At 40.8% G+C, this 22,013-nt stretch overlaps 1 protein-coding gene across 4 annotated transcripts in view; it reads right to left on the bottom strand.

Moving 5' to 3' along the window:
- Positions 1–22,013, bottom strand: part of dock4b (dedicator of cytokinesis 4b) — a 135,200-nt gene that overhangs the window by 89,146 nt on the left and 24,041 nt on the right. For all 4 annotated transcript variants that reach the window (XM_085437775.1, XM_085437778.1, XM_085437776.1 and 1 more), the window contains exons 2-7: positions 12,241–12,324; positions 8,720–8,760; positions 6,341–6,396; positions 6,132–6,228; positions 5,405–5,553; positions 2,552–2,636 (exon numbers count right to left, since the gene is read on the bottom strand). In XM_085437775.1, coding sequence (XP_085293901.1) covers positions 2,552–2,636; positions 5,405–5,553; positions 6,132–6,228; positions 6,341–6,396; positions 8,720–8,760; positions 12,241–12,324 — 512 coding nt within the window. The remainder of the gene's footprint in view (positions 1–2,551; positions 2,637–5,404; positions 5,554–6,131; positions 6,229–6,340; positions 6,397–8,719; positions 8,761–12,240; positions 12,325–22,013) is intronic.

Here is a 22,013-nt window from a genome sequence, read left to right as displayed (position 1 = left end):
TGTAATTTGGGCTCATTGAGATATTGCATCTTGGTGTGAGGGTTCCTTGCGTATTTTCGTAAGTGGATGGCGGCGGTGAATGCCTGGCCCTTTATCTCGACCCAGTATGGAGAAATGGTAGTCGCTTGTTTATTTTATACACCGTTTAATAGAGGTGGAGAAAGCTTTCTTTGTGCTTTTCCTGCTTTTGTTTTGACAACAACAAAAAAAAAAATAACAGATGGATTAAGAGCTTCAATTACCCTTGCGAAGAAAGAGCCGACACAGAGTGTGTGTGCGTGTGTGTGAGATACAATTCCCCCCACACCATACGAGGGCAGAGAAGTGGTTGCCATGGTAGCAGCGATTGGGGCTTGGAGAAAGTGGGAAGGAGAGGCAGGGAGCAAACAGTAGGGAAAGGAAGGAGAGAAATACAGAAGCAGATGGATGAGGGGGAAAAGAAAAAAAAATCGGTCCATCAAATGTACCTCATGCGAGGATGAGAGTGGTATCAGTAACTCGCTGAGCTTACTCTAAATTTGTTTTGCCAAATGCTGGTTCTAAGGGTCAAGCATGGACTTCCAATCCCAAAGCTTTAGCCCACACCGAGACGTGTTCAAGGTTCTCAGAGAAAGCGCATCTGTTAACAGCTCAGTAAAATGCAGAGAAACATGTGGAAAAAAGCTCAAAAAAGGTTATTAAATACTATGAGCAAAATCCTTCAGCATCCTTTACAGCAGTCCTATAACCATTAGGGATCAGTGCCATAGATTTTTATATAAGCTGCTCTTCAATTTCAAACTGGACCATGGCCCTGTTGTGCCTTTCCTTCTTCTCTCTCACACACATACACTTTCCCAGCGGTGTATGCTCATATTAACTGTGCTAAAGTCAAAGAAATGTTGCTCTACTTCCAAACATTTATAACCTGCAGCATAGACATGGTGGAGAGATCCAGCTCTGTGACTCCAATTAGCATCAATCTGCCTTTGTTGGGACACCTCTCAGTCAAAGCAGACATGAACCTAACTCCAGTACTCAGATCGAGTTATTAAGAGTGTTTTAAAAAAAAAAAAAAACTTTAGTAGAGCTGTTACAAAGGAAGAACTTACCCAGGGAGATAATTACTATTTTCTGTACCAGACTAAAAACATGTTTTTCAGTGTTGTAACATCACCCATTTTAACTCTCTAGTCGATGCTGACTGACTCGCTTATGGTGCAAACCTTGAGTGGCCACTGGGGGAATTGCAGACTTGTCACTTAAGCGTTTACTTAATTATTCAGCTCCGGATGTTGCCACTTAGTACCAGCTTGAGACTCCATAATCAGCTCCAGCAGTTGCATCATAGTCGGATGGTAATGCAGCCAACCCTGATGAGACTCTCCCTGTGCTACCTTTGGTATTTCATAGCAGTAAGAGTTTTCTACTTTTATCAATTTCTAGCACATTTCCATCATGTATTTTGTACAGGTACAAATACGGGTTCACACAGACTGAAACACTAGTCCACTGTTAGGTCCCACAGTAAGATGGTACTTTTAACAGATCATCCTGCATCTTCATCATTTTCTGATTATTTCTGTCCCAAAAACCCAGACTCTGGCATCTACATGTACAAATGGATCTAAGAAACTGGCATGTCCAATAAGGAGTGGTAGATTATGCTTCTCAGCCTGGTGTTTTCAGAAACTGCACATAAGTGAAGTGAGAAGCAGTACCCACGAGCACCAATTTTTGTTTGAGGAAGCTAGGCGAGCCAATCAGAACCCCATCATCCTTTTTTTTGAAGCGGGGGCTTAAAGAGACGGATGCGAAAGCAACTACTTTTACACAATGAACTGAAAAGTTCCACAGAAAATTGAGGTGTCAATTTTGTAAAGTCAAAAAAATATGAAACTGGAAGTGAGTATAGCAGGTCCATAATGTCTGCTGTGCCAAGGTAGCAAGGTATTATGCGGGCAGCTAGTTCATACACGGCCTCTTCTATCTATCTGACAACATCTGTCAGCTTAGAGAAAGAAGCTGACAGATGTTGTCAGTGATAGACAGTTCCTTAAATCCACTTAGAGGTTGCAAGATCAAACCAAGTACAATATACTCAGAGGTCAGACATGTTTTGGTTGTTTGCCATCTGTTGTATAAAGTTACCCTCGGCATCAAATGACAGTTCCTATTAGAAAGTGGATAGATTGTGTACAATACAACAGTAACCCTAAATAGATCTGTATCATTGTCTACATCCTGTATCCAGCCTAAGCAACTGGCTCTAAATTGTAAATACACTGGACATTAAAAAGGCATATAACACAGGAACTCTAAGGCCACCAATCCAAACTCCTGCCATCGATGTCACTGTCATTCAGTGTCACTGTCCACTCTGCAGGGCAACAACCTCCCAGCAGAGCATTGCTTTCTTTACTTTGTGTGTCTTGTGAGCTGTGTTGAATATAGAGATTTTATTGTACTATCTTGTACCAAGATGAATCTAGAAGAGACCAGCTCCTTTACGCATCTGCACTCTGGATGGGATCTTAATCTGAGAACAGGGAAGAACTGTGTGGACGCTTACCAGTCTGTAAAGCTCTGTGACACTGATTTCATCGGGGTCCACCATACTAAACTCTCGCCTCGGGACCAGGTCCAAGCCAAGCTGTCTGAAACACAAAGTCACAGAGAGTATTAATACACTGAAGCTGCAAAATACATACAGATAACACAGTACATGGATTGCAATTGAGCGTTAATTAAGATGCTACTTTATAGCTGCACTGAGCATCAACAACAAAGCGAACAGACCCACAAACACTCAAAGCACAGCTGTCACATCACCCGTCAGTCGCCTAAATACATTTGACAGCTCCTCTGTGGAGCAGATGAAAGAAAAAATCCTCTCCCTTTAGCCCCCTGCTATGCCTACTGTCCTCTTTATCCTCTTTCCTGTCCTCCATCATTTAACCTTGCCTGTTCCTCTACATTCTTGTTGTTCCATAAACACTAACTCTTACATGCTCCCATCCTCCTGGTCGGTGGTATTAGTGGACCAAAACAGCACACTTGAGTGTGTCTCCTTTTCAGCAAGAAGAGAGACAGGCCAGGTCAACCATACAGCAGCGAGGGATGCTCATCGCTGGGGAGGGATGTGAAGCATGTGCGTGTGTTTGAAGAAGGCCCACAGCAGGGAAATGAAGGAGAGCGAAGGGTAAAGGACAGACAGAAAGAGAGAGGGACACGAGTTGTGAGGATTTCTTTTTTTGTCCCTCTCTCTCTCTCTATTGCACCCCCACAGCACAGAGAGGATGGAAAGAAGAAAGCAAAGTGAAAGGAAGGATGGAGAGAGTGCTGTCTGTGTGGGAAAGAGATTGTACTGAGTGAAGAGTATGCCTACAGGGAGGGTAGGTGACAACAAAAGGCAGAAGAGAAAGGAAAGTTGAAAAGAAGAGTGAGAGGCTGAGGAAGAAGGAGGGACGTTAGAAAGCTGCAAGAAGCTCCAGGAAAGAAGCAGAGAAAGAAATGAGAGATGAAACTTTTATTTCCAAATGCAGTTTCCTTCAAGTTTTAGATGAGTAGCACTGCTTATAATGGAAGAGCCAGCTTGTCATGGTGGCTTCACAGATTTTACTGTGTGTCAGTAACTAAAAATACTCCTCATAATTCTCAAAGTATAGTGAGGGGTTTTTTTAGACTGATTACACAACCTTGCCTGCAGTAAAAAAACAACAACAAAAAAACAACAAAAAAACTTTCTTTAAAACTTTAAACTCTGCAGGTTCTCCCTCACAGTCCACATAAAGTTTGATTTATCTCATTCATTTATTTTGTGGAAGACTGTCATACTGCACTGCAGTTATGCAACCGAGAGCAGAGGTTGGAAAGAATTATATTCAAAGAAGTGCCAAGCTTTTCAAGTCAGCTGCTGAAAAGGATTTCTGTGCTGATGGAACATCAAGCAAACTGAACTACGAACGCACTGACTGGATTTGCCAGATCTGCCTCATTACAATATTAAGTACTAGAATATTGGCCACTGCAAGAGCAATCCTCGTTAAAGTTAAAATTCAGTGTTTTTTCTATCAGTCTGAAAACTAACAGTTTTCGGCATCACAAGAATCAGTGGCAAGCTCAAAAAGGGAGAGAAAAAAAATCATCTTCACTCTTGATAGGTGATTTACAGGAAATCTACGCTGTAACCTCTCATTTAACCTTTCTTCCTTTTGCTTTCCTGGGTCCCCACTCTTTGTTGTCATCAGTTTTGGATCTATTTTCTTTTCTTTAAATATTCAAGTATATGTCACTCAGGCTTTTCCACTTCTTCGTACATTCCCTCAGCCCATTTTGGTTGTTTCAGCCATCTCCCTTCAGGAATCGCTGACATTTGGGAATCCTTATGTTTATCACATTGAAACAGGGGTTGTTTATTGATTATTTAGAAACTGGCAAAAAAAAAAAGTTGCCAGAAAGGCACAGAAGTAGCAGTACTGAACGGGCCAGTGACAACAGTTGCAGTCCTTTTTTTGCTTTTTACTACTGGATGGCATTGCATATGAAACATCAGGACACAACCACATGGTAATTAATGCCTCAATTACGCTAACATGAATTAGCTGAGTTTAAATATGGTCACATCCACTTTCAAGATAAGATAACAGCCAAAATGTCAAACTTAAGGCTTAAACTTAACTTATTATTATTTTCTACTGTGGATCTAGTCATTTTACAAATGGGAAAAGAACGCCCACTGATGCTGGATTTATATCAGTATTGAAATATATCCAGTGAGTTATTCATATCTGTATTGGATTAGGGCATCCTTACCAGAAACTATGCCCAACAACCTCATTTAGGCCAAAAACCCCACTTGCCATTTTTTTTGCTTCACATCCTTAACACAGATAAGGCTGCTGAGTTAATAAAATAAGCTCCCTGTTCCCTCTGTGGAAATTTGTACTTTGAACTATTAGAGAGGAGCTTTTTTCCTTTAATTCTGCTGATGCTTCTATTAAATGTGACCTATGCTATAAATAATGAGGTCATCGTATGTATATGTAACCCTGTAAACCAAATAAATTCACTCTTGAATGTCAGAAGCCCCATCCATTTGCTCTCCAAACCTTCTGTTTGTGAGAGGCAGCCAATCAGGAGAAAGCTGGGTTTCAGGAAGGGCTAAAGGAGCTAAACTGGATTGTTTCAGACACAGAGTGACCCAGGGAGCTTCACAAAAACCCACTATAAGATGAATAAGGATACAATAAGGTAAGTTGGAAATGAGCATAGCAAGCCCCTTTAAATCACCTAAAATCAAAATCATCAGTGGTAGAAGCAGTTTAAATAATGAATTATTGGTTCTTGAAAAGGAACAATGCAAACATGTCTATAAGCCACATGTGGACATTGTAAACCTTCTCACTGCCCTTAGTCTACTCACTCGTTGCCCCAATCCAATCTTGCTGTGATGTGCTGCTTGACGTCCCTCAAACGGTCATGAGTGAGGTGGCCAACCAGCACCTGCCTCCTCAGGTCCAAGATTTCATTCATCACGTGCCAAAGCCGGTGGAACAAATCCCCCTCATTTTTCTGGAGGTTTGGAAAAGGGGAGAAAAGAAGAGGGGTGGAAAAGAAATGAGAAGAATAACAGTCAAAGGCAATGAATGAAAGGAAAATTCATAATCAGCTGAAGACAGAATGAGGATGACAGCAGGAAAGGCACAGATAAGGAGATCAAAATATACAGTTGTGTCAACGCTGCCACCCAAAAACATAAGTGAAAACATGAAAAGTGACGGAACGCACATTAGAGAACCAAATCGACACTGAGAAGAAGACAGCAACCCAGAGAGAGAAGACAAGAAGAGCTTAAAATGGATTTGTGCAAATTAGCTTCAGTGTCCTGCTGCTTTTTGCTGCAAATGCATGCACTTTGATCTAGACGTATTCATCAGCTCAATTTAATCAGCACCCCAGATAGTCTAATAGGCCACAAACACAATCAATCCGACTAATGAATGCATATAAAAAAAAAGAAGCTTTGACTGTTTGTGGCTTTCTGAATTACCCAGGGCCAAATGAACTCAAACATTGCAGTTTCAGTTAAGCAGCAGTGACAACAAATCGATGCAAAGTGTGCACGTGTGGTTATGTGTAAGAGTTCTTACCACATAGAGCTGCTTCCACATGGCACCCCAGTCTCGCAGAGTTGATGTCATCTCTGTGATGACAGAGTCTTCATCAGGGATGACTGTCTCGAATTGCCTACAAACAAACATCAGCACATGAACGAGAATTAAATAACGTAACCTTAAATATAAAACCACAATATGAACAAACATGGAAAGAAAACCAAAGGAAAGACATGTAACATTACCCTTTGTTCTTGACGTGGGCATTCTTTAAGTGGATGTAGCTGGATGGAAAAATCCCCTTTAGTCAAGAAGATAAACAGGTTAATGAGAATGCTCCGAGAGTCATTTGCTCCCCGTTGTAATTAGCATTTAACAGCGGCGGATGTGAAAACGACGCACATAATCAATACAGGGTTAAGAGTGTTTGTGGAAAAAACAGAGGAAAATGGAGGGAACAGAAGGATAAAGGCAAGCAGCAATGACATTTAGTAGACAAGCAAAGGTTTTAAAAAGCTGTTTGTGTGTGCGCACGTGCTGTTTGATGCTAATAAACTGCAAGATGCCCCCACTGACTTGGGGAAGATCAAAGTAGTAATGCAGTAAATGCAAAACACAAACACACACTTGACTCCTCAGTTGGCTCTTATTATAATATATTATTCTGCACATGAGTTTTTAAAAGTCGTAAAAAATATCAGACTGACTGCACGCACCACTCTTCTTTTGTTGGTAAGTTGGGATGTCATCGCCCCCAGTGATATAGTTTGAGTATATCTCAAGTTGGGTTTTGACTTTTTGGGAAGTGGTGGTAATAAAAAAATGAATCATTATGACTTATGAATCTAATTTCCACAATCTGCGCACAGGTGGTTTTATGGTAGATCATTCATGCGATTGGTGGTGGCTGAAAGTTATTTAACATCTTGTCAGATTTGGATTCATTTATATTCAATTGCACTTAATAATTTAAAAAAGTAGATTAAATTAAAATAGAGAAACAAAGTTCTGGGTTATCTTGATATCATCTCTTGGCATGTATTAAAAAAAACTATATATTCCTCTTTCTCTAGGTTTGTTTCAGCCCAGTTCCTGAAAAAAAGTCTTGCCATTCAGCACTCATCCTAAAACACCTCCAGGTACTTAACCGGGCAGTTATTTTCAAGTATTACCTAAATTAACTTAATTTAACAGTTAGCAGGGCAGTAAAACATGATGTATAAAAATCAACCCCCCACCTTTTTTCTTTTCTTTTCTTTTTTTTTTTTAATGCTTACAAAGTTTGCTGACTTTGCTCATTTCAGGATTATTTGACTGTTACGTTTGTCTCTTACATTGTATCTAATCAGTGCAACGGCTAGGTTTACACAGAGAAATTTTTGGGGGATAGTTGGGACATTTATCCTACGACCATCATGTTTGTCATGATTTGTAACAGAGTTTCTCTCTCATACATTACTGTGCAAAAGTCTTGAGCCACCCCTGATTTCTTTATATATTGCAAGGAAAATGGGTAACAGGTACAGCGATTTATTGTAAAATGTCCAAATATATATGGAAATACAGCATATACGCAAAAATCAAAAAGCTTATTGTTTCAAAATATTTAAAATCAATATTTGGTATGGCCACCTTTAGTCTTCAACACGGCCTAAACTCTCTTAGTCAAGCTTTCTTTTCATTTCTTTACGTAGTCTTCAGGAATAGTTCTCCAAGCTTCCTGATGGACATTGGTGGGATGTTGTTGGATGTTGGCTTCATTTTGTATAATTTTCTGTCAACATGATCCCACACTCTGGGATCTCCAGGAGTCCAATCCATGACTAATGATGTTCCATTGTGTGTTTTTACTGCATTACTACATGCATTTACTGTATACTGCATTCCACTGAGATTGTTTCTGATGAGGCTTCAGATACAGTTTTGTTGCTAAGTTGTTTGTTATTTGCAGACTCAACACTGATTCATCCCTTGGGTTAGGTGCCTTTTTTATGTTTCAGTGATTCATAGATTAGTGACGAGTGGCTCAACAAAAAAACGATTCCTCTGAAGATGGTTAGGTACAAGGACTGGAAGGTGAAAATCAGTGAAAAAACAGCACCTTCAGAAATCCTGGAGAACTATTGCTTAAGTTCACCTTTAAAATTATTTTTATAGCTCAAGACTTTTGCACACTTCTAGACATTTCCTGGCTAACATCAGTGTACTTGTGTATCAGCAGCATGTCTGTTCGTAGTGAAAGAGAAACCTCTCCTCCGCTGTTGTTTAAGTGTGCACACAAACAGGTGTTTCCACTTGTCTGAGTAGGTCTGGCTGATTATAACTCTGACGTTGGGTGGAGCACTAGAGAAAATCACATAGTGTCACCAAACTATTTGCAGGGCTGCAAAGAGCAATTTTCAAAGTAGGGAACCTGACAAGTCATACGACGAAAAGACAGGTGTTCCTGCTTACATCTGTCATCTCAGCTAGTGAAAGTGCTAGTTTTCGCTAACAATGACAGTTCCAAGAGACTCTTTCAATTCAATGCATGACACCAGCTAATACACAGAGAGGGAATCAGGTTTAGTGAGAGCATAAGTAGGCAAGGCGAGAAAAACAATATCATGGAAAGGTTTGCTCACCTTCACATTTGGGTTCTTCAGGATGAATCCTCTGTACCATCCTGGAGAGAGAGAGAGGGAGAGAGAGAGAGAGAGAGAGAGAGAGAGAGAGAGAGAGAGAGAGAGAGAGAGACTACTTTAACTTTACAGCCGTTACTGTGAATATTACACATTTATATTTTTATGTCTCTCCTGGAGAGCAGAGTGAAAGTGGAAAAGAAAATGAATTACTGTATATCTATTAAGAGCAGAGTAAAGAGATGTATGTGCAAGAAGGAAGTTGTATAGTCCCCTTCCCTTTTACAATATCTCACAACAAAGCCATTAAGCCTGTGGTTTACTAAGTTTCATGTGAAAATGCATACTCGGGTTATCAGTATAGTTTTGACAATATTATTGTCAATGAAAAGACTTCCTCATAAACTTGTTATTATAGGCAAAGCAACAAAACTTCTCTTCTTCGTATTCTGTGACTGGAATCTAAAGCAACCAGAGCACCATTAGGTAAAATGTTTTGAATTCTCACACAGCGACTGGGGACAGAACCCTGAATATTTTCACCATTTTTCTGTATCACTCCATTACAAATAATGGGCTGAAGGTGAACTAGCATTTTCCATATACTTTGTTAGGCACTGGATTCTTTGGTTCTATCTGGGCTCAAAGTGCTCTGCAACACCGTTTTTTCAATACTTATACCAGACGCCCTCTTTTCTAATCTTTATCGAAACTGGCATGCATGATATTCATGTCTCTTAAAAGCCAAATAAGCCCTTTAAAAGCCAGTCACCATCACTGCCAGTCAAACTTAAGAGTGGCCACATTCTTAAGAGATTTCATCTATATTTCGCCACACAAGAAGCAAACATGTTTTTCCTATCAGCATTTACGCTCGTGGTTTTGACGTTTCTGACTATGATCTGACACACTGCTCGGCTTCCTTGTTACTTTGCAGGTATAGATTTTGAGATTTTATGTGTTAAGGCACACCACTCAAAAGCAGTGAGGTACAGAGGAATGTATTTCTTAGCAACCCGTGTTTGCAGTGACCACAGGTTAATGCACAGCCGAATACAGGAGGAAACCTGCAACACACAAAGCCGCTGAAAAGCACTATAAATATCAGTTTGCCTTGTCATAACAAAGGTTGAAGAAAAAAAATACAAAGCAAAGACAGGGAAAAAAAAAACTGTGGTTTAGCATTTGCTCACACTCTACTCTCAGCTCAAGCCAAATTAGTACATACTTGATGCTTTTGCAAATCCCAACACTGATAGAAACAATCTAATACATTCAAATTTGCAGAGGCTTTGAGCTGATGGTCTTTTCCAGACTGACAATTTAAGCTCATTCCAACCATTTTAAGTCCTGCCAGATAAGAGCATTAACTAAATAGTTCAAATGTAAATGTATTAGCTTATTATAATCATATTATATTATTTGGTTTTGCCAAAGCATCTGTAACCTAGGCAGTATTTTCTACCTCATTTGTTACAGGAATTCATAGAGTTGTAATTTTTATCTTTGTTTATTAGCAAAGGTTAGGCTGTGTTCATTGCAAGGCTTAATATCAACAAATCAGGAAATACATCTGCAACAGATTAGTATGTATTAAGTGGTTAATGTTTTTAATCTGTAATACCAACATACAACATAGTATTATTTCAGGGTGGGCACATAAAGACAAGGAATTAACCAAGCTAACATTTTTTTTTTAAATTACAAACGCTGTCACTCAGTAATTTTAGTAATTGTTGCTAATATCACAACAATTAATACTATAAGCAGACTATACAATGCTAATTCTGTAACAGTGTTAAAACCACAACAACCATGTGTTGTTAACATCAGTGTTCCAGTCACCTATTTTGCCAAGTTAGCAAAAAGCTGAAAGAGTAAAAAGCTAAAATCAGCAGAGATTCAGCATGATAGCTTAACATAAAGGTTAACCCTTTAAATAGATTGTCATAGTAGCTATAGAAAAATGATATGTCTGAAGATAGAGGATAATGTTTACTGCACTTTAAAATAGTTTGTAATTAACAGTTAGCGCAAGAAAAAAAAAGGATGAAATAGCTTAACGTAATACCCTGAAAAATATAGCTAATGATAGCCCAACTAAAGCTAACCGAAATCTTATGCTAAACGGTTTCTATTTCCTATCTAAAAGTAACATTAAAAATGGTAAAATAGACAAAAAAGAAATTAACGATATTTCACATCAATATTCACTTTTATTTGAACAGAGTAACAAAAAAATGTTCAAATTGAGGTGAAATGAAAAGCTAGGGACATGCTAAGTGGCAAAGTCTAGGAAGGTGCACAGCTTATCTGACAAGGTTGTGGGGGGACGTCTGAAAGAGCAGTGTGGAAAACCATCATTTAAAATCATAGTTTATATAGTGTGCGCTCACTGCTGTCAGTAACTTACAAAATAAAGAGCCATCGAAGGACAAAGTCAAAAATCAATTACTGAGGCGGAGAATTTTCAGACAGGAGCCGCATTTCAGTAAAGACACGTCCAGTGTGTAAGCTCCTGTGTTTTGAAGTGTCAACAGTATCACCATGAGGCAGGGCCATTAGTCTGCCTCCTCTGCTGTCAGCAGTCTGCCTCTCAGCCTCTGTGCTGCTGGCTGGATTTTGATTTAGTTCTTCCCTTCTGGGCCAAGCATTCCACTGGCTGTGCTATTGTCTACTTCCTTTGGGTCTCTTACCACAATATCACATCCCTCTGGCTGGCAAGTTTCAAGATAGACTGACTTGCTGTCTTTCAGTATGTGTGTGTGTTTGCGTGTGTGTCCACCAAACAGGAAGTGTGACAGTTTGTGTCAAGTGCACGCTCCGGAAGAAACATATTTGTGTACGGTTGCTTATTGGTGTTAATGAAAGCGTAGCATTGCTGTGAAATGACTCGACATTGTTCTGGGATTTGAAATGGGGATAGGACAGAAAGGAAAGTGCTGAAAGAAAAAAAACAACTAAAAACATATTAGCATCCACAGAAAGAGAGAGAGAGTACAAAAAATTCATGTAGAGGAGAAAAGCAGACAGTGTGGGCAGGAAGGCAGGAGGAGCAGCCAGCTTGTGGTGCAGGAAACAGTAGCAAACATGAATTTCCACAGGTCCTCTTCACAGACAACTTGGTGCTCATTTTGTGCACATACCACATCACAACACCCCTCAAGAGGACATGCAACAAGTGTAATGTTGCCCCCATGGGAGCTTTCAGTGTAGGCACATACTGAAACACCCACATGCATGTAGGTTTTTATGCCAAACAATGTGCATGTATCCGGACAGCTTTGTGGTTGCATTTATAAATATTCGGATGACAGTCTGTGCGTGACTCTACTAACTGTTTATGGTTGATTTGGTAAAGGGCTGCTTTTATTTATCTGTTGAATGAAAAAACAGAAGTGTTCCTAACTACTCAAGTTTCAAATTCAGGAAAGGAAATCCGTTTCCTTTCTAAATTTTCTCAGAGCGAGCAGCTAATTTGAATGTAGCCTCCACATAGGAAGTGTATAAAACAAGCACCATACCTTCACATTTCTCCAGGATTTGCACCGTGTCTCCAATTTCCAGCGGGAGGCCATGCTGGATGGTCCCTCTGAAACTGGCCAGCACTGCAGCAAAAGAGGCAGAAGAGTAGAGTTAGAAAGAGAGTGTAGGAAACAAACAGACAAAAAATAATGGGACAACTAAAAAAATAAAAAAAATGAAAACAACAGAGAGAGAGAAGATACAATCAATAATCTGTGTAGGTGAAATAAAATCAAAGCTTATGAAATACCTCTCCATTTCTGCACAAACTCATAACACAAACACTCAAAACAGAGTTACATAAATCCATTCTGTTCCACAGAGGAACAGAATGGACTCAATGACTCGTATTTTAAGGAAAAAACTTTCCACACACAATAGCAAAAACAGAAAAGACTTTCGTACAGAAATGCACCGTTCTTTCTAAGTGCATTTACACTTTTAACACTTTAAATGGCGACGCCTTTGAGGACAAAAGCCTTACTCTGTTTCTGCCAGTAGCTCATAAGATGAATGGAATGTCAACTAGACAAAGTGTTTTGGTGTTTTTCAAGTGGTTTTTGGATATTAACAATGATAACAGGCATTATACTGTAAAGCTGGCATTCTATGAAGCAATGTAATTTTTCAATAAGAAGCTGCTGTTGTATAATACTGTAGCTGTACTGTAAAATAACTGTTTACTTATGACGAGATCTAGCTGCCAGTATTTTACTCTAATTTAACCCTCTTGGGTCCAAGGTATAATTGGCCGTTTTTGACTACTTTTGATTTTACCTCTATATTTCTCCTTTAAAAGCTGTTTATCTTGCCTTGTTTGGTATCATTATTTTCAGCGCAACCTCATATCTGAAATTGGAGTTGTTTTTTCATTTTGACATACTATATTAGCACAATTGAACTAAATTCAGACAAAAATCTGAGTAGAAAAAAGTTATATTTTTTTCTGTAAAAACCACAAACATGTTTAACAAATCATTTTCATAACTTGAAATGCAAATAGAAATTGTACATTTCTAAAAATTATGCACATGTTTTGCAAACAATAAAGTTATATGGTACTATCTACCTAGAAATGCAGCCAAGGACTCAGGTGTTTTTTATATAACTATTTAAAACTATTTACAGAACAATCAGATATGTTTGCTAGCACCGTCCGTAGAAAACGCAGTTTTTACCATTTCTTCCCGTTGTAAATGTTGCGTGTATTTTTTTCCATAACTCTGGTTTTACATGGCCTATCCACACAATTTAAAAACTGCTATATAGCTTGAAGTCCGCACTTTTGACCCAAGTTGAAATTAAGACTCCGGGTCGCTGCATCTTGTTGCTGTGTCATTTTAAATTGGTCATGTGATTTTGACGCGCCGGCGCGTCCGTCGACCTCAGAGAGTTAACAAGGAAATGCTTCGTAAGAACAGGCAGAACAATCTACAGATTACGTCTTATTATTTAATCCTAAACAGTCGTGATTAATCCAAGCTCTTGCCTTCCTTTTCAATCGGCACTGACTGCTAGCCAGCACACATACAGCACAGGTGCTAAAATAACCTACATTCAGGGTGACAGATGGCACTTTTCACCTTCTTTGGTATGTTTCTCTAGCAACTATATTCCATTTTTTGCGTGTTCTCCTAGCCCAAATTAGCATCACAACTGACAGTAAATGATGACAGCACCTTGCTAACCTAATGACATAGCAGGCATGAGCATTAGCTGATCTCTGCCTTTTCTAAATATGGTCTTGATAAAAATTTAACACATTATCTGCCAAAATGCCAAACTTGAGGGTTTAAACCCCCATGGCTCTGTCAATCTTTTAGATACAGTCTATGACAGACATGTCACCAGAACTGATGCTTACAATACCATTCGAGACCAAAATTCTAAAAATGCCACAGTACTTGGCCTCGTCTGTGCCAAAGCTACAATTCTTCTGGACCTGACTATAATTATTCTAGTCTACGCTTACATGCTGAAAAAGAAAGATCCCCACAAGCACAGTGAAAACTACAGATGGAAGGTGGTAACTAGTGCAGCTGCAGAATAGCTTCACCCTCTCTTGTTAACTGAACAGCAGTAAGTTTCAGGCTTTTCCCCTCCCTTTTCTTTTGGTAAACGGTGGTATCAAACTACACATCAACAATTGCATAATTCTGCTGTTTTTGGTACCAATAACTTAACTTCTGGTATCATGACATCCCTAGTCAATCATAGTTGAAGTAAAGTCAATTTAAGAGCCATATGACAAATTTTACACATGAAAGGCACAATCTGTCTATGCCCGTGTGCCTGCATGTAGGAATCAGGAATTACCCTTAAATTGGTAGCGTGTGGAAAATGACATTTCAACATCAAACACTGGAGAGATGTCTTAATACAGGTTTTGAGAAAATGTCATGAGAAAGCCTGCCATCTAAAAGGATAGCAGGTCAAGTAGGTACGGACAGAGTGATGCTGAAGGTCTATTAGAACTAAGCGCTGCTTTGTAACTGTGAGTGTTTCAGCAAAATGTCTCAGCTGACAATACTGCAATCATCTCTTAAAAATAGCACAGAGTCCTGCTGACTCGCTCACTGAAACCAAACACACACACACACACACACACACGCACAATGAATTAACCCGCACTCTTAAACTTGCATGTACCCAAAAATATGTCAGCCGCTTCACACTGATATTCATGCAAACACAGACTTGCAAATGTTGCCAGATCCACCAGGGTGCAAGCTTAATGCTGCAAAGTCACAGCCAGCAAATTTACACAAGCGGCCTATTCAAACAGCAACGTATGCATGTAGACATAGGCTCACAGAGACACCCATTCATACAAGGTCACGCACATGTAAAACTGGGATATCCAATGGAAACATAACAAGAGTCCTTGCCATGTAGAAAGGCTTCCGCCTTGAGCTCAAGCGAGGACGAGAATTTCATTTCTTCTGGCTGCAGGGCTCATTCGGTATACCTGAACGCAGCATCCAAACAGCGCAGAGAGAATTCCCTTAGTTGCAGAGGGATTATATTTAATCCAAGACAATTTAAAGAAGCAAGCACTTGTACAGGAGTACAAAGACGCAGTGGTCACAGTTCATGGACTGGAGACCACACAGGGATGCTGCAGCTAAGGATAAATTCAATTGCCGTTCAGTAAAATTCAAGCTGGCTTCCCGCTGGTTATGGCCCAATAATTTCATTTTACTTTTCCCCCCCAAGTAGTACATTAATAAGCATGCAAAGCAAACCGACTGTGGTGTAACTGTTTATGATATTCTGATTTTTCTTTTTGAAAAGATGCACTAATAGCCCTCTTGCAGTGGGAGACAAAAATCTATTAAAGCCTCCTTATTCCTTGCAGCTGTAAGGATATTTTCATGATCAGAAAAAATGCATCATGAACTTTACTAATAACTAAGCTACAAATCAGAGGCTGACTGTCAGAGGTGTTATATTTTTTTTTTCCTTTTTAGGGGTGGAGTGTTTTTTTCCTCCTCTTTCTCTAGGAGAATAGCCCACTGCTGAAGAGAGGATTCAGCAGAATTACTCATCCACCCACTCTCTCACGTTGACACTGAGACCAAGTCTGCAGTCGAAATTAAAATTCTGGGCCGTCTGTAACTCTGTTCACGTGTGTGCTTCTGCGTGTCCTTCGTATTTTATGTTGAAGCATCGCCAACTCTTTGTTATTCCCCAAGCCTAAGAAAGGCTCTTTACATGGGATTTGTCACAAGTGCACATCTGACTTTGTTATTCGTTCAAAGCACACGAACACGCACGCACGCACGCACACACACACACACACGTGAGGAGATGCCTGATAGTTTCTACTTTTTGTAATTCATTCAAAGCCCAATCACTCAGGCGCGCACACACACAAGCACACACAGACGAATCACAGCAAACACACTTACACTCACAAAGTGTGCCCAATACATGAATTATCCAAGTGACTTTCCCAGCTGCATTAAGCTAAATTATTCAGTTTCAAGTCACCATTTTTTCTTTTTTTTTGTGAAATGAAAGCTTCCCACCTGCCGATCCACAAGCCAGCTGCTTGTCTGTCCGTTCATCTCTAACTGCCTGCCATCAGTCCGACTACCTGTCTGTCAGCCGTCCAGGCTGGCTAACTGCCAAATGATGAGATGAGACAGGGAAGGTGTTCACTCTGGAGGGAAATGATTTTGTTGTTGTTTTTATCCCATGTGCTGGGATTGTGGGACATGTTCCGTTACGCCAGAGGAAGAGAACAGTAAGTACAAATGGGGGAAAGATGCCATTAATGGCTGTTCCACCACACTGCTGCCACAAAGCACAAAAACATTCAAAGCAAGTGGAAAACTCTATAAACTGTCCAATGTACGCACACGCCACACACGCGTCCAAGCGGATGCCACTGGTCCACGAATATCCTATTGCATAAACTGAACAAAAAACAGACCTGCAGATGCTCAGATTTGGCATCAACAAACACACACACACACACACACACACACACACACACACACACACACACACACACACACACACACACACACACACACACACACACACACACACACACACACACACACACACTTTCTGTCAACTGAACCTGTTAGATCCAGTTTCCAGATGGCCTGCAATGACTAGCTTTTCAGCCACAAAAAGGCAAAGTCTTAAACTTTCTGACACACGCACACATACTCTGTTTGATTCTCTGTGACACTGGTCCACCGGGTCATGGTGGGGACACTGCTATTTTTGCAAAGACTGTCTTTCTTAAACCAGACATTACAATAGGATGGCAGCCTGGAAGAGCCATTTACCCATGAAAAAACAAGTTTATTGCCAGTTTACACCAGAGACAGAAAAAGACTGGCTGACAGACAGGTAGCCGTACTGATGGAGACACACAAGGGGAAAGAGAGCAGATATAGAAACCAAAGTAAGAGCAGCCAGTGTGTTATTTGGTCCTAACAGAGCTAGCATGGCTCAGGCATAACAGTATGCCCACCTGCCTAATACTGTGTTAGCCTTCCTTTTGGTGCTAAAACAGCCCTGATCTGTTGAGGTGTAGACTCCACTAGACCCCTGTGGCCACTTTGATTGACAGGTGTGCTAACATGAAAAACTGTCGCCAGCAGCTGTCAACTATATCGCGCCCCTACGTCCCCAGTCACACAGGCATAGAGAACAGTTGGCGACCTCGATGGAGATCAACTTTCAGCATTTTGCCCAAGGATACTTTCCTATGCAGACTGGAGCAGACTGGAGCAGCCAAGGATCGAAGCACCAATCACAAGGAAATATTTGGTGCAGCACCGTGTAAACCTTTGTAATCAGTTTCACCCAGAGACAATAAGCCTCGAGGAACCACTCAGAGAATACTCTGACCAGTTAGAACATTTTCCTTTGTGACTGGTGGTTTCCAGGTCATTTGGATATAACCTTGGAATAAGGTCAAAGTCCAAGTTTGCTAAAGTCAAAACTTAGAAAGTGCTTTATAAAAGCAGAGTTTAAACAGGGGCAGCATGATGCTCAGCACCATCACCTTATATAACTGGTGGCCTTCTGCATGCTCTCCCTCTAGCTGCGTGGGTCCTCTCAGGCTACTCTGGCTTCCTCCCACAGTCCAAAACCATGTGTATGGTGATTCTAAATGTGTGAATGTGAGCATGAATAGCTGCTGTTTGTCTCTCGGTTAGCCCTAGTCAAAAAAAGGTGTAACTCACCTCCACCCGACCAAAGTCAAAACCTCATCTTTGATTTATTGAAATACCTTTGAGCCTTTTTAACTCCCCAAGTAATGTTTTTTTTTATTGTACGCTAATACAAGTTATCCTAGGGTGACAGTGATCCTGTCCATAGGGCAACAAGACTCACTAATAGATTTGAAGAGTAAGAAAATGAAGTGAGCTTTCGGACCAGGAAGACAACGCTCTCCAACATCATCAAAAACCTAAATGAAGGAACTTCTGGAATATGATGCTTAATCCTGCAGGGACCAGCTGGATTCAGCGTCAGTGCACTTTGCAGCTGTTCTTGTCACACCTTTGTGGACCGTCACCTTGCCCTTTCATATCCGTTTCCATTTCTAGTTTGAAAGTGCATTCTGCTGAGTAAGTTGAGATCCCTGGAAAGCCTACTGTCTTGGATTAAGCTTACACGTGTTTCAGGCTGCCACTTGGAGTCGAGGCCTGTCAAAGCACATTACATTTGGTTCTCCTGTCACTCTGTTTAAGCTCCTTAGAAGAACAAATACCACCACGGGCCTCAAGCAGAAACTCCAGCACTCAAGTTACACAAGTTACAAGTTTGTTTATTTTTTTTAAAAAGCAACACTTTAATTTAAATGTATTCTGTCTGCAATAAAGTGTGATGCTCCATTACAGAGATTTTACCATTAAAGTAGAAAAACAGTTATTTCCTGTCTCGGAGCCCACAGCTTTTACGAGCTGTTTACACTAAATCTCATGGCAAATTTCACTCAAAGCACCCGTTGATGTGCTTTTTAACCTAATTAGCCTGACCCTTTCTTCTCTCTGACTGATCCGACAACGATTCACATGCATAATCCACTCCCACATGTTAATTATACAGCATTTATATCATTAATATGCTAATTTGACAACACACAAACTGGTGGCAGTCAATCGGTCTCCACCACTGCCAAATGTAATGTCATGAATATTTAATTTTTCGTGTGGGAATATATGTGAGTGTTGTGAATCCCGCACAGACACACATGCAACGGCATATTTGTGAGGAAATACTATGATTCTTTTTTTTGTTTTGTTAATTAGGTTAATGGGTTGATGCTGAAGAAGGGGAGAATAACCATATCACAAATGGGGAAGCGCTGCTTGTTTTCATCCTGTTTCTTACACGTTAAATACGTTTAGAAAAGTACAGAACTGAAAGCCAGCTGCATCAATAAACGCCTGTAGTTCCTCATGATGCAAGCTCGCCATTTTGCGTGTCCACTCCAACAATTTAAGACATCCAGAAGTGCGTTTGCCAAACCAAAAGTAATCTTTATTTCCAGCAATGTGACTAAAACATTCCAATTCAAACCAGAACCAGCTCAGCTATGTTTCGCCTTAGCCAAATCCTTGCACACTGCGTTCCAACTCATAGACCTCATGCATTTATCTTTCTATGTGGTCAATTAAAAAAAAACAAAACAACATTTTTCAAAAGCTACAAATGCATCCCCTTCTTGCTGTGCTTGTCCAACACATCAAGGATTAAAAGCAGCGTAAGAGAAACCATGGTTAGCGGCGCTCAAGGAGACTCCAACACACGGCGACAGGATTATACGAAGTGTAGTTGCAGTCACAACTCGCACCGGTGTGACAGTAAAAGTGGTGCCAGACAGGTTTAGTGGGAGACAGGGAGAAAAGGCTGTGGATGTGCACAGTCTGCAAAAAAAAAAAAAAAAGATGTCTTCAAATTCTGAGAAGTGGCACTGTGCATTTTAAAGGAGGGGGAATCAACAACAGAAAGTATCAGCATTGAGAAGACTTTGAATGGGATTCAACTTGGCAGCTGTGCACCCACGGACAACACACACACACGCACGAATGCACGCAGACGTAGGTCTGATAGGCAGCACAGACAAAAACCAGGGCAGCAGAATCACCCAGGAGGAACGGCTTTCATTCAGCCTCACCTCATTGCCGGACACCAGTTTCCTTTCGCTGCCATTGTGCATTTGGAGATAGCGACCTAACCGCTGTCACAATACTACTCACTAGCAACAATAACCCTTTGCTCAGATTACGCTGCTGGAGCCAGAGCTTTCAAAGTGCACTCGTTTGAGGAATGCTATTACTTTTTATGTTTTTTGTTGGGGTTTCTTTAAAAGCCAGTGCAGCTCGGAGCTCGATGACGTGGAATAAATGCACAATGTTGCGCTTACAGTATCTGATGCATGCAGGAAAGAACTCAAAAATAAAGCTGAGCAGAAAATAGATACAGCCATTTCTTAAAAATAGAAGGTGTCTGTAAACTTGTAAGAGCTCCTGCTGCTTTGCTTCTGTATTGCTTCAAGCATGATTAGCAAAGAACAGCCTCGTGTAAACACACCATCACAGAGACACGCACAACATCGTTTGGCAATTTACACATATTAAACAGGCATATTTAACAAGGAAAAAGCTGAAATCACTTTTTTTGTGTCCCCCCCCCCCCCCATCAGTGTGATCATCACCTTAGGTAATGCCAGTTTTTGCCCCAGACATGAAAGCAGGGAGCAACCAAAGTGACATTTAATCTGTCCTGAGCAGGAGAAATCACAAATGACTCAGATTAAAATGAAATGGGTCAGTGCGCTAAAACCTCACCTCATTCCCAGGCATTAATCTGACTCTGTGTGTGTGTCTGTGTCTCTGCATCTGTGTGTGAGGCTTCAAAGCTGGCTAAGAGCATGCATTAGATAGCCCACTGATGCCAAAGTGGAAATGAGATGATCATTAAAATCATTTAGGAAAGCTTTATCTCAGCTGCACAAATGTGTGATTTCCCCTCACTTTTCTACCATTTACCATTGGATGATGACATAATTAGTCTTGTTTCTAGTCACTCTGATGCCTAAATATCACTTCTCTGTATACAGTACTGTGCAAAAAAATGCAATTTTTCTTGGAAGATGTGAAATAGAAACAGCAATTTATTGAAACATCCAAAAATACATAGAAATGCTAGATTTTTCTGAATACCAGTGAATATCACATCCTGCCTAATATTGTGTTGGTCTCCTTTTTGCTGCTAAAACAGCCCTGACCCATCATGAACATCATTAGACCAGTGAAGGTGTGCTGTGGCATCTGCACCGAGATATTAGCAACAGATCCATCAAATCCTGTAAGTTGCAAGTTGGAGCCTTCATAGACTGGACATGTTTGTCCAGCACATCCCACAGATTCTCGACTAAACTGAGGTCTGGGGAATTTGGCGGTCAAGTCAACACCTCAAACTCGCTGTGATCCCGAAACCATCCTATACGATTTTTACTGTGTGGCATCCTGCTAATAGGGGCCACAGCCATCAGGGGATACAGATTCCATTAAAGGGTGTACAGGGTTTACAGCGGGGTGGGGGAACTCCAGGCCTCAAGGACTGGTGTCCTGCAGGTTTTAGATGTGTCCTTGAGCCAACACAGCTGATTTAAACATGTCTTCACGTCCTCCAGAGGCCTGGTAATGAACTAATCATTTGATTCAAGTGTGTTGAACCAGGGTGATATCTAAAACCTGCAGGACACCAGTCCTTGAGACCTGGAGTTCCCCACCCGTGGTCTATTGCAATGCTTAGGTATGTGGTACGTGTTAAAGTATCATGCACATAGATGGCAGGACCCATGGTTTCCCAGCAGAGCATTGCCCAAAGCATCCCACTGCCTCCACTGGCTCACCTTTCTCCCCATATTCCTTCCTGGTGCCATGTGTTCCCCAGATTGGCAACACAACACACCCGATCATCCATGATCCCCTTCTTCCATTCTTCCATGGTCCAGTTCTAATGCTCAGCATGGGCACTGTGACTGGTCTGCGGCTATGCAGCCCCAAATACAGACAAACTGTGATGCCCTGTGTTTTCTGACACCTTTCTATCAGAACCAGCATTACATTTTTCAGCCCTTTGAGCTACAGAGGCTCATCTGTTAAATCAGAACACACAAGCCAGCTTTCGCTCCTCCATGTCTATCAGCCTTGGCTGCCCACTGTTCCTTTCTTGGACCACTTTTGATAGATCCTGACCACTTCAGACCAGGAACACCCCACAAAAGCTG

The sequence above is a fragment of the Copadichromis virginalis genome, linkage group LG17 (assembly GCF_057382275.1).
Source record: "Copadichromis virginalis isolate Kocher_CV1m ecotype Utaka linkage group LG17, C_Virginalis_male_GT1.1, whole genome shotgun sequence".
NCBI classification, from domain to species: Eukaryota; Metazoa; Chordata; class Actinopteri; order Cichliformes; family Cichlidae; genus Copadichromis; species Copadichromis virginalis.
Note: the sequence above shows the minus strand (reverse complement) of the source record. Positions and strands in the feature narration are given on the sequence as shown.